Source organism: Trichosurus vulpecula, chromosome 1 (genome assembly GCF_011100635.1).
Source record: "Trichosurus vulpecula isolate mTriVul1 chromosome 1, mTriVul1.pri, whole genome shotgun sequence".
Lineage (NCBI taxonomy): Eukaryota > Metazoa > Chordata > Mammalia > Diprotodontia > Phalangeridae > Trichosurus > Trichosurus vulpecula.
Genome location: NC_050573.1, coordinates 35914232 through 35928786, shown reverse-complemented (window position 1 = coordinate 35928786; position 14555 = coordinate 35914232). Strand labels below are relative to the sequence as shown.

Sequence of the window (14555 nt, the reverse complement as noted above, 5' to 3'; positions counted from 1 at the left end):
TGAGGGTCAGTAATGGTGGGGAGCTGCCAGGGGGATGGGATGGGGAGAGGAGAGATCTTTAAAGTGAGGAGGGCCTGGGATAGGGGTGGAGTGTTCTGACTAGTCCATAATAAGCGCTTAAGAAATGCCTGCTGACTGTGGATTTTGACTCATTGGGCAGGAGTTTTGAGGAGAGTCTGCTGGTCTGGGAAGAGCAGGCCCTGCCTGAGGCCAGAACAATAGGACTTCATCATTGGGCAGTATTTCCTTCGTGGTCCATATCCCAGCCCATCCATAACTTCTCCTGTGAGGTTCTTCACATAATCTTCCAGTGAGAAACTCCTCAATGTGCCTGATGTCCTCCCCTGGGTGTTAAGTATTTCTTGAGGACCAGTGGAGCATTTCAGCTGTTCATTTTCTTTCTCTCACTTTGGCACAGTGGATAGAACACTGGAGTCAGGAAGACCTGAATTCAAATTCAGCCTCAGACACTTACTGTGGGATCCTGGGCAAGTTGCTTGACCCGTTTGCCTCAGCTTCCCCATCTGTAAAATGGGGAGAATGATTGCACCTATCTCCCAGGGTTGTTGTGGGGATCAAATGAGATCATTGTAAAGTGCTTGGCACAGAGCTTGGCACTTAGTAAGTACTATAGAAATGTTAGCTATTTTTATTATTTAAAAGTAAGTTTTATTAGTTCATAGGATCATAGATCTAGAGAGAGATCTCAGAGCTTTACCTTTTTCATTCCTTTTCCTCATTTTAGCTTTTTAGATATTAATCTTTACTCACAACCCCAAACCAAAAACAGACACCAACGTCTAACTCTCCCCAGTCTGTCTCTATCTCTCTCTGAGTCTCTTTCTGTCTCTCTCTGTCTCTGTCACTATCTCTGTCTCTCTCTGTCTCAGTTACCGTCTCTGTGTGCCTCTCTGTCCCTCTGAGTCTGTCTGTCTCTGTCACTATCTCTGTGTCTCTCTCAGTCACAGTCTCTGTGTGCCTCTCTGTCTGTCTGAGTCTCTTTCTGTCTTTCTGTCACTGTCACTATCTCTGTGTGTCTCTCTGTCTCTGTCAGCATCTCTGTGTGCCTCCCTGAGTCTCTTTCTGTCTTTCTGTCTCTCTCTGTTTCTGTCACTATCTTTGTGTGTCTCTCTCTCTCTGACTCTCTGTATCTCATTCTCCCCCTGAGCTGGGGCTGTTCTGTTCACCCCATCTGTACCCAGTGAGCAGGTAAAGGTGGTATAACCATGCTGCTACAGCTCAGATTGTCTCAAGGTTCTAGGAGTAACCCTGGGTAGGGGAGGAGGGGAAAAATGCCCTCTTACTTACCACCATCGCCTTTGAACTGCCAAGCATATGTTTACCATTTATATAAAATCAATCACAACTAAATGGATTCTTAAACAAGAAACACTTTCCAAATGAACACGAAAATGATAACCAGAATGTTTACTTAGTAGAAAACAAGAGGAAGGATAATCATGACACATCTTCTTCTATTGAGTATAAACCGGGAATATCTTATCATAACACATACTAGGTAGGAGGTGAGAGTAATTAAATATAAGTCTAACCATAACTCATTTGTGAGTCAGACTCTCCCACTAATGCTGGCATTGTCCATGGGGGAGAGTAGGCACACACGTAAAGAGACCTTCAATATGAAACACACAAGTGGGAAAACCCTTGTGTCTGGGCAGACTCGTGATTTAAGACAACTTGCTGTCTTTAGAGAATAATCTTAACCGTGCATCATCTGTTGGGAAAAGCTGTTTCTCTGTTACTCTTGGGCTGCTAAAACAGGGTCAAGCTCTTTTTGGCACATAGCCACCCTTGGCAGGGGGGCTGTGAAATTGTTGTGCACTTTTATCGACAAAGCAATCTGATAGAGCCTGAGAACTGCCAGGTCCCTCAGATCTTCTCTGGGCCTCTGAGAATAGGGATAGGGTTAGCTTGCCTTGCTAAAATCCACTCCTCAAATAGCAGAAGATTCTGTTTTCTCCAGTCAGCTCTCAGCAAAGCCACATCCTTTCTTCAGTCGGCGGTTCGGATGTCAAACTATCTCCCTCTATTTCTTCTCCTCATGTGAAACATAACAACAGTAATAACTAGTATTTCTATAGCACTTTAAGGTTCACAAAGTGCTTTCTAAACATTGTCTCGTTTTATCCTAATAACCATCCTGAGAGATAGTTGTGGTTATTATTGTCATTTTTTTCAACAGATTGAGGAAACTGAGACAGAGGTTAAGAGACTTGGCAGGGTCACACAGCTGAGTGTCTAAAGCTGTATTTGAACTCAGGTCTTCTTGATTCTAGCACCAGTGCTCTATCTATCATAGAAGCATCTCTATCAAAGTAAGCAGAAAAGGCAGATCTCTGAGAGGTTTCCCTTTTCTCAGAAGGTCGATAGTTCTGAGGGGCAGGCAATATTGTATTTCTTCATCCGATCAGCTCTCAGTGAAGCATTACCTCTCCTCCAAACAGTGAAGATACCAGCAAAAATCCACAGATCTCCACTGTCAGGCAGCTCTGTGAACATCTCTTCTGGTTGACCCTTGTGTCTTCTGTTCCTAACTCCTCATGAATTCATCTGCTTCTCCTGCTTCTGTCTTCATTTAGCAGCCTCTCAATTCTTCTTTTGTCTCAAATCCGAGTTTTTTTTCCCTAAGGAGTACCCATCTCTAACTTAAGATGGAAAAAAAATCTGCTCTTTGTCAGATATGACCTTGACAGCTCCTGTTTTCTCGTCCCATAGTCCCCAAATAGTTCTTTGATTTACAGTTTCTTAGTGATAACCTTCAAAACTCTGAAAAGAGTCATATGCAAATGAACCCTATACCACAATGCCCTCCAGACATCTCCACCTCCCTCAGTGCTCTGCCTTCCTAGAAGTCCTGGTAAGACAGTTAGCGGAGGGTTCCTTTTTGTCTCAGCTTCTTAGGACAGCCTGTGTCTCTCCTCAAGCCTTTTTATTTGAGGGGCTGTGTTTCTTCTCAAGTGGATTTTATCAAGGTTCCATACATAATTTTCCCCCTCTCCTTTCTGCATCCAAAATGTCCATATAACAAAGAGGCAGTACCTTGCCAAAGAAAAACAGTGAAGGAAAACCCATGAATGAAGTCACCATCTGGGATAAGGAGGCAGTGTGGTGTGATGGAAAGTGCCAGTGACCTTGAAGTCAGAGGATCTGAGTTCAAATCATGCTTCTCAGGGGTCTGTTGCAGGCAGGACAAACTTTTTCAGCGTGAGCATACATTTCTCTGAAATCGACAAACGCTACCCAGTGGGCTTTTAGTCATATGGTTGTGTGGATTGTCTGGAGTTAAGAAAGTGATGGAGAAAATGTTTATAATGTATATTAAACTTAAAAGTGTGTGCAGTTTCCCTTCCCCCCCTCCCCAAGCTGGTAGTCGAATATTTATCAGCAAGCACACCACTGTTGACTTTGATGCTTACTACCTTTGAGCCCTCAGCAAATCACTTTGTTTCTCTGGTTCTCCCTTTCTTCATCTATAAAACAAGAGGGGTGGACTAGGTGACCTCAAATGTCTCTTTCAGCATGACATTGGTGATAGTGTATACACCTTCCTGCTCCTGGAGCCCTCCACCTTTCTGCCTCATGGAGGAAGCTGCTTCTTGACCGCTTCTGAGGTTATCGCTCATTCTTACCACCCTTTTCACACCTCTTTTTGCATTCGCACGTTTCCTTCATGGTATTTTTCTCTTTCTGGGGTAAAAGTTTTATTGGTACCTCTTTCTTCCTTCATCATAGCGAGTTTTGTACCACCCCCATCAGTGAACCCTCCCTCTTTGCAAACCAACAGAGTCAAGTAAACCCAGCCATGCCAGACAGTGTATGTACCATTTTACCCCTGTGGCCCCTCACCAAGAGGAGGGAGATAAGACTTCATCTTGGGCTCTCCAGACTTAAGCCTTGCTGTTACAAGTTTTTGGAGTTGGGCTCCTTTTCAGTGTTGCTATCATTTACTTTGGGGCACCTAGGTGGTGCCATAGTGCACAGAGCACCAGGTCTAGAGTCAGGAAGACTCATCTTGAGTTCAAATTCAGCCTCAGATACTTACTACCTGTGCCACCCTGGGTAAGTGACTTAACCCTGGGTGACTCAGTTTTCTCGTCTGTAAAATGAGCTGGAGAAGGAAATAGCAAACCATTCCTGTATCTCTGCCAAGAAAAACCCCAATGAGGTCATGGAGAGTCGGACAGGACTGAACAAAAACAATCATTTACTTCAGATATGTAAAACTTGTAGGCCACAGAAACTCTTGAGCAACAGAAGGAGCAGATCAAATGTAATTGGGAAATGTTTAACAAAATAAATAATCAGTCGATGAGCATTTATTAAGCGCCTACCATGTATCAGGCACTGTGTTAAGTGCTGGAGATACGAAAAGAGTCAAAAGACCATCCCTGCCCTCAAGGAGCTTACAGTCTAAAGGGGAAGAAAACATGTACACAAGTGTGTACAAAGCAAGCTATGTGCAGGAGGAATAGGAAATAATCAACAGAGACAAGTCACTGGAATTAAGGGGGGTTGGGGAAAACTTGCTGTAAAAGAGGGGATATTGGTTGGGACTTTGGGGAAGCCAGGGAAGACAGTAGTCATTGTGATGGCAGGAGAGCCTTCTGGACATGGGGGGACAGACAGAGAAAGTGACTGGAGCTGAGAGAGAGAGTCTTGTTTGTGGAACAGCTGGGAGGCCAGTGTTACTGGATCAAAGCGTATATGTCTATGTTGGGGAGTAAGGTGTAAGAAGACTAGAAAAGGGGGAGGGGACCAGGTTATAAAGGGCTTTGAAGGCCAGACAGGATTTTTGTATTTGATCCTAGGGGTGATAGGGAGTCACTGGAGTTTATTGAGAAGGGAGGTGACACAGTCAGACCTGCATTTTAGGAAAATCTCTTTGTTCGTTGAATGGAGAAAGGATTGGAGTGGGGAGAGACTGGAGGCAGGTAGACCTACCAGCAGGCTGTTAGTGAAGTGACCAGGCTGATGCCTGGGGAACTGGGATGATGGTGATGCTTCAATAGTAAAAGGGATGGCTGGGGGAGGGGGGTGGTGTGGAGAGGGGAAGGTTTTAGAGGGAAAGACTATGAGTTCTGCTTTGGACATGAGTTTAAGCTGTCCACTGGACATCCCATTGGAGATGTCTATGGTTGGAGATGCAAAACTAGACATCAGCAGAGAGACTGGGGCAGAACAGGTAGATTCTCCAACCATCAGCATAGAGGTGGTCATTTCATCCACGGGAGCTGATGAGATCATCCAATGAAGCTGTATAGAGAGAGAAGAGGAGAGGACCCAGGACAGAGCCCTATGGGACACCTCTGGTTAGAGGACATGATCTGAAGGAGGATCCCTTGGATTACTAAGGGGAAAGCCAGGAGAGAGGGATGTCCCAGATACCCAGGGAGAAGATAGTACCACGGCAGGAGAGGTTCTTCAACAGTGTCAGTGGCTGCAGAGAGATCAAGGAGCATGAGGATTGAGAAAATAAAAATTCAGTGTAACATAGATAATGTTAATTTGTGGTTTTCTAAGTCAGCATGCTACACTGTTTCTACTTGAGTTCAAGGCTCCGCTTGACTTGATTAATGGGAGTCACTGGGTTTATTGTTCTTCTGGTTCCCTTCCTTTGCTCTGCATCAGTAAGTATAAAAGTTTTCCCAAGTTTCTCTGAATTTCTGGTGCTGTAATAGGACACTATAGTCACATGCTGCAGTTTGTTCAGACATTCTCCAGATCCTGGGAAACCATTCCATTACTAGTCTTTAGCAACCACAGAAAATGGGGCTGTGAACATCTTGGTGCCTAAGGGGCATTTCTTTTGGTCTTTGATCCACCTTTAGAGTCTGGCCAGTAGTCAGATTGCTGAATCTAAAGGCCTTGATGATGTGACGTCTTTAGTGCTATTTCTCAAGTGCAAGGCATCTTTAGGGGATCGCAGAGCATATGCTCAGGGACCTCAGGGGTCTTCTAGTCTGAAATCCTCCTTGGCAAAGTGACTAGTCTAAGAACATGCAGGCTGTTAAATGGGACTGCTTTACTCTGGTGACCCTCATGGGCCTCTCTCTTGCCCTTTAAGTCAACATCAGAGTAATAGTGGGCAGCTGGTGTCACAGTGCATAGAGCATTGGGCCTTGAGTCAGGAAGACCTGAATTCAAACCAAGCCTCAGACATTTACTATCTGTATGACCCTGGGCAAGTCACTTCACTCTGCCTCAGTTTCCTCATCTGTAAAATGAGCTGGAGAAGGAAACGGTAAACCAGTACAGTATCCTTGCCAAGAAAACCCCAAATCATGAAGAATCAGACAAGACTGAACAACAACAGAATGATACTCCTAATGTATTTTTCTCCAAGAAATACCTATAAATCATCTTTCCGTTTAGCTGACACTTCCTTGTTGAACTTTCCTTTATAGAAAGAACGTCAAAAGTCATCTGACTTAATTCCCTTCCTCTAGCAGCATGCCTGCATGTTGGACATTGGACTGGGAAATTCACCAGTCACCAATTTGGAGATTGAGGAGGGCCTAAAAACCATGTGATTCTCAGTACTGGTTGTCACTGTCACTGTAAAAGCAGGAGGGAGCCACACAGCCATGAGGGCCATTTAAAAATTTTCAAATTCAGTTAATGGGAAAATAAAAACCCACAAAGCTGACATTTATGTAGTGCCTACTGTTTGCCAGATACTGTATAAAGCACTTTGGCCCTCACAGCAATCCTGGGCAGTAGATGCTGCTACCATACGCATTTTACAGATGAGGAAAAGGAGGCATTCAAAAATACATTAGGAGTATCATTCTGTTGTTGTTCAGTCTTGTCTGATACCATGGCTTGGCGAGGGTCACAGAGCTAGTAGGCATCTGAGAAAGACTCGAACTCAGCTCTTCCTGATTCCAGGTCCAGCGCTCTAATCCACCAAGCCACTGAGCTGCCTCAATCCCTTATTTCTTCATAGCACTCTTGTCGGGTTTGGATCTTAGCTAGTTATGACAGTGTCCCCTTGTCATCACCCTGCAAGGGACCTGGGGAAGGGATTATGATGGCCATTTGACAGATGGGGAAAATGAGGGACAAGAGAAGGAAAAAGATTTGTTCAGAGGCACAGGACAAGTAAGGTAGATAAGCCAGTTCTTATCTCCTGCCTTGCTGACTCCCAGGCCATGGATCTTTGTCCAGTGCCCCCTGAACAAAACACCAAGGCAGAGAGAAGAGGAGAGTGGAGCGAAAGACAAGAGGAGTTAAGGGGGAAAGCAAGCCCAGCGAACTGGGCTGAAGAGAGAATCCAAGGCCCCTGGTGCCAGTATCCTGGCCGCCTTGGTGGAAGAAGAAGGTCCAGCTGGGGCCTGGGGGAGGGGCGGGGGACAGTGCTGAGGACATTGGGGGGTGGGTGGAGAGCAAGGTTGGCCCCAAAGGCGAGCTGTGAATGGATCTTGGGGACAATTTTCCGATGAGGATTTGGACATCTATAGGCCAAGCTTTGGTTCAGTGATGCCCTCTGGTGGATTTCTTCTCCTGAAAGAAAAAGAAATTTGTCTTTTTTGGCCCAAGGCAACCAAACACCAAACAGGCGACCCGGCAGACTGTCCAACCTTCTCTTCTTCCCCATAACAACATGAAGAATTTTTAAAAATTGCTATCTTTGGTTTTTATATCACCTACATTTCTCAGGATATCCTTGCCCCTTCTAAAAAGCCATCTCTTGTAATAAAGAAGAAAAAAAGAGGAAAAAGCCATTCCATCAAAACTAATCAACATGTTGAAAATTTCTTATGGATACCCAGTGTTTTGCAGCCTAGTTCCCCACCTTTGCAGAGAAGCAGGGGCAAGGGTTCTCGGCATCTCTCTTTATGGAGGCTAAGCTTGAGCAAATTCCCGTGGTCACAGAATGCTTTACACATATCAACTCGCTCGAGCCTTGTAACAACCCTGAGCTAGGTCCTACGGTTCTTATCACCCCCATTTTCCAGATGAAACTGAGTCTCAGAGATGTCCAGGGCACACAGCTAACGTGCCAGACATGACATTCTTTACTCTAAAGCTAGTGTGGAACCAACTGAGATACTAAACTGCTTTCCGAGAGGGCACTCAGTTATGGAGATGGGTGTAGGGAATCTGGGCTCCCTCAGATTCGACTGGCATTCCAAAGGGTTTCATCCTAATGACTCACCTTGCAGACTTTTACATAAATAAATGTTATATTAATGACAGATAATAAATAATATAAATATAATAAAACAGGTATATTATAATAGAAACATAAGTATATTTCTAATATATACGCTATATAATATATAAATCATATACAAATGCAACAAATATAAATATAGTAAATAACATAATAAATAAATATTTTATTAATGACGTAAATATAGTGAAATTTAGATATATTGTAATAGAAATAGAAATATATCTTATATAATGTATATGATATATATACATTATATAAATAAATATAGATATAGTAACAATAAATAAATGTTATTAGTGACATAATAAGTATGTATATCGATATTTATATATAAATATAAAAATGTTAAATCAAAGTAAATATAGATATACATTGTAATAGAAATAGAAATACATTTATATATTATATAATGTGTATGATATATAATATATAAATTGTATAAGAATAGTATAAATATAGTAAATAACATAAATAAATGTTATATTAATGACATAATAAATATAGTAAAATTGAGATATAATAGAAATAAATATGTATTTATATATTGTAATATATGATATATGTAAATTATATAAATGCATTATAAATATAGTAAAGAATGTAATAAATAAGTGTTATATTAATTTTTTTTACATTAAAGCCACATCCCAGTGGTTCCCACTCTGTCCTTTGCAACAAAGTATAGTGAAGCAAGACAAGTCACCACATTGGTCATGTCTAACAGCGTGTGCCTCATTCTGCACTTGTAGCCCCTCACCTCTCGCTTGAGAGGACGGACACATATTTTGCCTTCAGTCGTCTGTAGTCAGGGTTGGTGATTGGTCGGAGGGCTGATATTTGTCACATTTCTATAATGTTCTCTGGTGAGAAAAGTATTGTTACCTCCCATTTTTGAGATGAGCAAAGTGAGGTTTGTGGAGTCACAGGATGTGTAAGGGATCTCAGAGGCCATTTATTCTAGCCCTTCTGATTTTACAGATGATGAAAATGTGCACAATGAGATCATGACTTGCCCAGGGTCACATAGCTATCAAGTGTCAGAAGTGGGATTTGAATCCAGGTCCCTTGATGCCATAGCCAGTGTGTAGTCTGACTCCCTGTAGGCAGTAAGCATCAAAGGCAGGATTTGAACCTGGGTCTTCTGACCCCAGTCATGCTGCATCCCTAGGAACCCAGATCTCTTGTCTCTTTCTCAGTCTGTGGGGGACAGCGGGGCTCCCTGCTCGGTCACTTAGTCAGCAAGCATTGGTCAGGCTCCGACTAGGTGCCAGGTGCTGGGCATACAGAAAAAGGCAAAAGCCAGCCTGTGTTCACAGCCCTGTGGATGCATGGATGTGGTCAGGCTGGGGAAGCCACGGCTTTCTGGGTCCTGAGTCAGCTGGGGTACCTGTGTGTGGGTTCTGCCACCAGGGAGCCGGCGACTGGTGGATGTGATGGACGTCAACAGCCAGAAGGGTACGGAGATGAGCATGTCCCAGTTCGTGCGCTACTATGAGATGCCTGAAAGCCAGCGGGAGAGATTATACAACGTCATCAGCCTCGAGTTCAGCCACACGAAGCTGGAGAACCTGGTCAAGCGGCCCAATGTGGTAAAGACCGTCGATCCCTCCCCTCCTTCCCCAGGGACACCCGTCTTCACGCTCCTTGGCCCTGGGCCCTGCTGATGATCTGTCAGTCTGGACTTTGTCATGAGCCAGGGAACCCTTGGACTGTAGCAGACCCAGGACCTCAGAGGTCATAAAGTCTAGCCTACTCCCCTCCTTTCCTAGATGAGAAAACTAATACCCACAGAGGGTTAGCGACTTACCCAGGGTGACACAGGTGGTATTTGAACCTAGCATCCTTCAGATCCAATGCTCATTCCATTCATTGCTCCATGTTGCCTGTTCTCTATCATTGGCTTAAGTGGTGATTGGAGGAAGAAGATTGGAGAAACCAGGGAGGAGGTGAGGTTGGCAGTGACCAACCTTGACCAGATCCTGGCTCTGGGGGCTGCCCTGGGGAAAAGAAAGGGCAGTTCGACTCTGGAGTTGGACAGGGTGTGTGGCAGATGGCTGAATATTGGGGGCTTAGATAAAACAGGTGAGATATTAGGGAGTCTCTCCAGATTCCTCCTTGGAGCCCAAGGTCTGCAGTGTCTAGGGTGCATGGTCCAGTTCAACTCAGCCTTACCCAATTTGGTGTAATCCCATCAACCCAATCCAGTCCAGTCTAAATCAATCCAACCCAATTCAAGTCAGCCTTACACAATCCAAATCAATATCCTCCATGTAATTTAACTAAACCAATCTCCTCTATTAAGTGCCTACTGTGTGCCAGGCACTCTAAAGATATTTATGTTCTACCAAAAGGACAGGGGGGTGGTGGTGGTGGTGAGATACAACGTGTAAACAGAGAATATAGACGTGATGCCTTGAGGAGGAAAGAGCTCTCACTCAGGTAAGGAGATCAGGGAAGACTTCCCGCAGGAGGTGATAGCTGAACCCAGCTTTAACAGAAGCTTGGGATTCCGAGAAGCAGAATGGAGGGTATGGCCCTGGCAGAGAGGGAAGGACGGGGCCTCCAGGCCAGGCTGAGCCAAGCCAGGGGCAGCTGCCCTGACGGGTGCATGGTTATGTGGCTTTCAGATCGACTTGGTGGACTGGGTAGACAACATGTGGCCCCAGCACCTGAAAGAGAAGCAGACGGAGTCTACCAATCTCATTGCAGAGATGAAGTACCCCAAGGTTAAGAAGTAAGGCCATTCAGGGTTGGGGGTAGAGGGCAGGGGGTGGTGGTATGGGCCTGGGTGTAGATGCCCAGTTTAAAGGGAGGGCTGAGGAGTGGAGAGGGGCTTCCCATTATTCTGATCCAGCCCCCTAGGGGACACTTCAAACTCTTTCTTGGGGATTCTCCCAAGTGTCCTCAAACCCCTGGACCTTGGTCTTGAGTAGAAAGGGCACAGTTGGGCTGCAGATCATTATAACCCAGCAAACATTAAGCACCTGCTGTGTGCCAGTCACCGTCATAGGTGCTAGGGATACAACAAAATGAAAGGCAGCTTTTGCCCTCAAGGAGCTTACTGCCACTGAGCAGATACGACATGGCGACAGGCAGCGTGTTGTCGTGGTTAGACCGCCATACTTGGAATCAAATCTTCCCTGAGCTGTGCAAACTGGGTAACATATTTAGATACATACAGAGATGACTACCATCATCCAGTCTCTGCCACAGCCCAGGTAAGGGCTTTGGTCTTTTCTTGGCCTCTCTTTTCCCATCCTTGTAGTGGGTAGAATAGCTCTTGCCCTTATCAGTAATAACACAGAGGTTGTTTCCCCAGAAAAATCAGCCCACTGGCTCAGAAACCATTCAGGGGTCTCATTAAAGCCCAACCCCCAGTAGGATTCCACCATGGTGGACATGAGTCTATGGGCCTACCTCCCATGTCCTTGGTTGCTCTTTCCTTAGATCCAAGGCTTCATTCTGGGGCCAGAGTGGAAGCCCAAAGTCAGGCTGATGGGAGAGGGCTTGGAGATTCCAGGCCTGTTCTCCTACTGACCGTTGTGTGGCTATGACCTCGAACCAGGCATTTCATTTTCTGTTGCCTTCAGGGAACTACGAGTACGATTTTAAAAGAGATTTGAGTTTACAGCACTTCTTTTTTTCCACAAGTAACCGTCACGTACCAGTCTCTAGGCAGGCATACCCCACGTTAGGCAGACCCTGTCTACTGGCAAATCTTGAAGAAAAATTAGTGATATCAGCCCTCCAGTTATAGAAAATGGCCTTCACTTTCCCCCCAAAAGGTTTGAGAATGGGATTCTTTTAAAGAGCAATGGACGCTGCTCTTTTGTTTCCACGTCCTAATAGAATTTGTGGAATTAGGTTTACACACAATCCTTCAGGGCTCATTCTGTTCTAATTTGCCTGTTGTGTGGTAGGGCAGATAGATTTCCTGGCTCCAGCTGGTGGCCAGGCGAGTGCCTTATGGGTACTCAAATGGTAACACAGAGAAAATCATCACCTTGGAACGAGTCCATTTGTTCCCTCAGAAAGAATGTGGATGTCATTTAACAAACGTAGGTGACAAAGACTGGACTTCTGGGGGAAACGTTTAGGGTTTTGTGCATCAGCGATGATGATGCTGTTATTATAGGAATAAGAGCCGGTGTCTGTGTATGTGCCAGGCACCGTGCTAAGCACGTTACAGATTATGTCTCTTCTGCTTCTCACAGTCCCGGCAGGTAGGTGCTATTTATCATCCCCGTTTTATTGATGAAGAAACGGAGACACAGGTGAAGTGGTTTGCCCAGGCTCTCACAGCTAGGAAGTATCTGAGGCTGGACTTGAACTTGGGTCTTCCTGCAGCTCCATCCATTTCCCTCAGTTATTGGAAGTAGCCAACTCAGTGTTTGTGAAGGACTTTGTGGAACGCCGGCCAAAGAAAGGCCAAAACCAAACCAGACACGCCCCCACCCCCCACTCCCTACCCCCACCCACCACCGGTCTTCCTTAGCCAGAAGCTCACAGTGTAATGGGGAAAATGAGATGCAAATGGCCACGTACAAAGAAGATATGGACAGGATGGGTGGAGGTGATATTAGAGACGAGATGGCAGCATTGAGGGGGATCGGGAAAGGTGAGATTTTAGCTGGGATTTGGAGGAAGGCGAGAAAACCGGGGTCTGAGATGAGGAGGGAGAGAATTCTGAGCGTGGGAGGCAGCCAGTGAAGTGTCCAGCTTTGGGAGATGGGAGTGTCGTGTCTCAGGAGCGAACTAAGAGACTGGCGTCACTGGGTCACGCAGGGGCACACAGGGGAAGCCAAGGGAGGGGAATCTGGGTGTGATTTCTCTGGACCTCGGTCCTCTTTGTAAAATGAGGGAATTTAGACTCTATCCCTAAAACCTCATCATTATCATCACCATTACTAGTATTTATAATTTGCCTACTATGTGCCGGGCACCGCGCTAAGTACTTTACAGATATCTCTCTCTCTCCCTTTTTTGAGGGGGGAAGGCAGGGCAGTTGGGGTTAAGTGACTTGCCCAAGGTCACACAGCTAGCAGGTGTGTCAAGTGTCTGAGGCTGGATTTGAACTCAGGTCCTCCTGACTTCAGGGCCAGTGCTCTACTCACTGTGCCACCTAGCTGCCCCTCTCTCTCTTTTTTTTTTTAACCAAATATGATCTCTCAAGGCAACTAGGTGTCTCAATGGATAAAATGCTGGCTGGGTGTCTAGAAGACCTGAATTCAAATATGGCCTCGGACACTTACTAACTGTGTGACCCTGGGAAAGTCACTTAACTGCTGTCTGCCACAGTTTCAACAGTTAATGGGGATAATAGCAACCTACTTGCCAGATTTGTTGTGAGAATTGAATGAGATAATGTTTGAAAAATGCTTTAACGTAGTGTCTGGCACATAGTAGGAACTTGATAAATATTTATTCCCTTCCCTACCCCTCTTCCCCTAAAAGAAGAGCTGTTAGAGACCAGAGATGTCAACTGATCCAATCTTCTCATTTTACGAGAAAGAAAACTGAATGCCAGTGAGGTTCAATACCTGTAGGTCAGGTAGGAAATCTGAGATTCCACCCCAGGTCCTCCCAATCCATACCTGTCACTTCTAAGGATGTCTGTTTAGCTGCCATTGTTTTCTATGCTCTCTCTTATCTTTGACCTTCTGTGCTCTAAGGTGTCTTTCAGCGGTGGTCCTTTCTATCTTGTGAGGTCCCTGTTAACTGTGATTCTCATGTTCTAAGTGCAGGGGGTGGGGAACCTGCAGCCTCAAGACCACATGTGGCCCTCTAGGTCCTCAGGTGGGGCCTTTTGACTGAATATAGACTTCATGAAACAAATTCCCTTAATAAAAGGGTTTGTTCTGTGAAGTTTGTATTCAGTCAAAGGGCCGTACTTGAGAACGTAGAGGGCCATGTGTGGCCTGGAGGCCTCAGGTTCCCCATCCCTGTACCTAAGGCCCCTCCTAGTTCTGAAATTCTAAGGATCCCTCCCCCAACTTCTGTCACTTTGTATTCTAAGCTGCCTTCTAATTCTAACCTTTTATTTAAACTAAGCTTTATTGATGCTTTTTTTGGGGGAGGGGGAAAGCAGGGCAATTGGGGTTAAGTGACTTGCCCAGGGTCACACAGCTACTAAGTGTGTCAAGTGCCTGAGGCTGGATTTGAACTCAGGTCCTCCTGACTACAGGACTGGGACTCTACTCACTGTGTCACCTAGCTTCCCCTTTATTGATGCTTTTAAAAATGATAGCTTTTACTTCTGAATACCACCCCTCCATCTTCTTTTTAAGAGAGAACTATAGTTAAGACAGACTAATGCATTGTGCCTGTTTGACGACATATGCCTCGTTCTACACCC

General features: G+C 45.1%; 1 protein-coding gene across 4 annotated transcripts in view; it reads left to right on the top strand.

The window, feature by feature from the left end:
• Positions 1-14555, top strand: part of KDM2B (lysine demethylase 2B) — a 145004-nt gene that overhangs the window by 23288 nt on the left and 107161 nt on the right. For 3 of the 4 annotated variants that reach the window (XM_036741979.1, XM_036741978.1, XM_036741980.1), the window contains exons 5-6: positions 9611-9789; positions 10828-10934. In XM_036741979.1, coding sequence (XP_036597874.1) covers positions 9611-9789; positions 10828-10934 — 286 coding nt within the window. Of the gene's footprint in view, positions 1-9610; positions 9790-10827; positions 10935-14555 lie in introns of those variants that run through there. The other variant, XM_036741981.1, reaches the window with a different exon arrangement.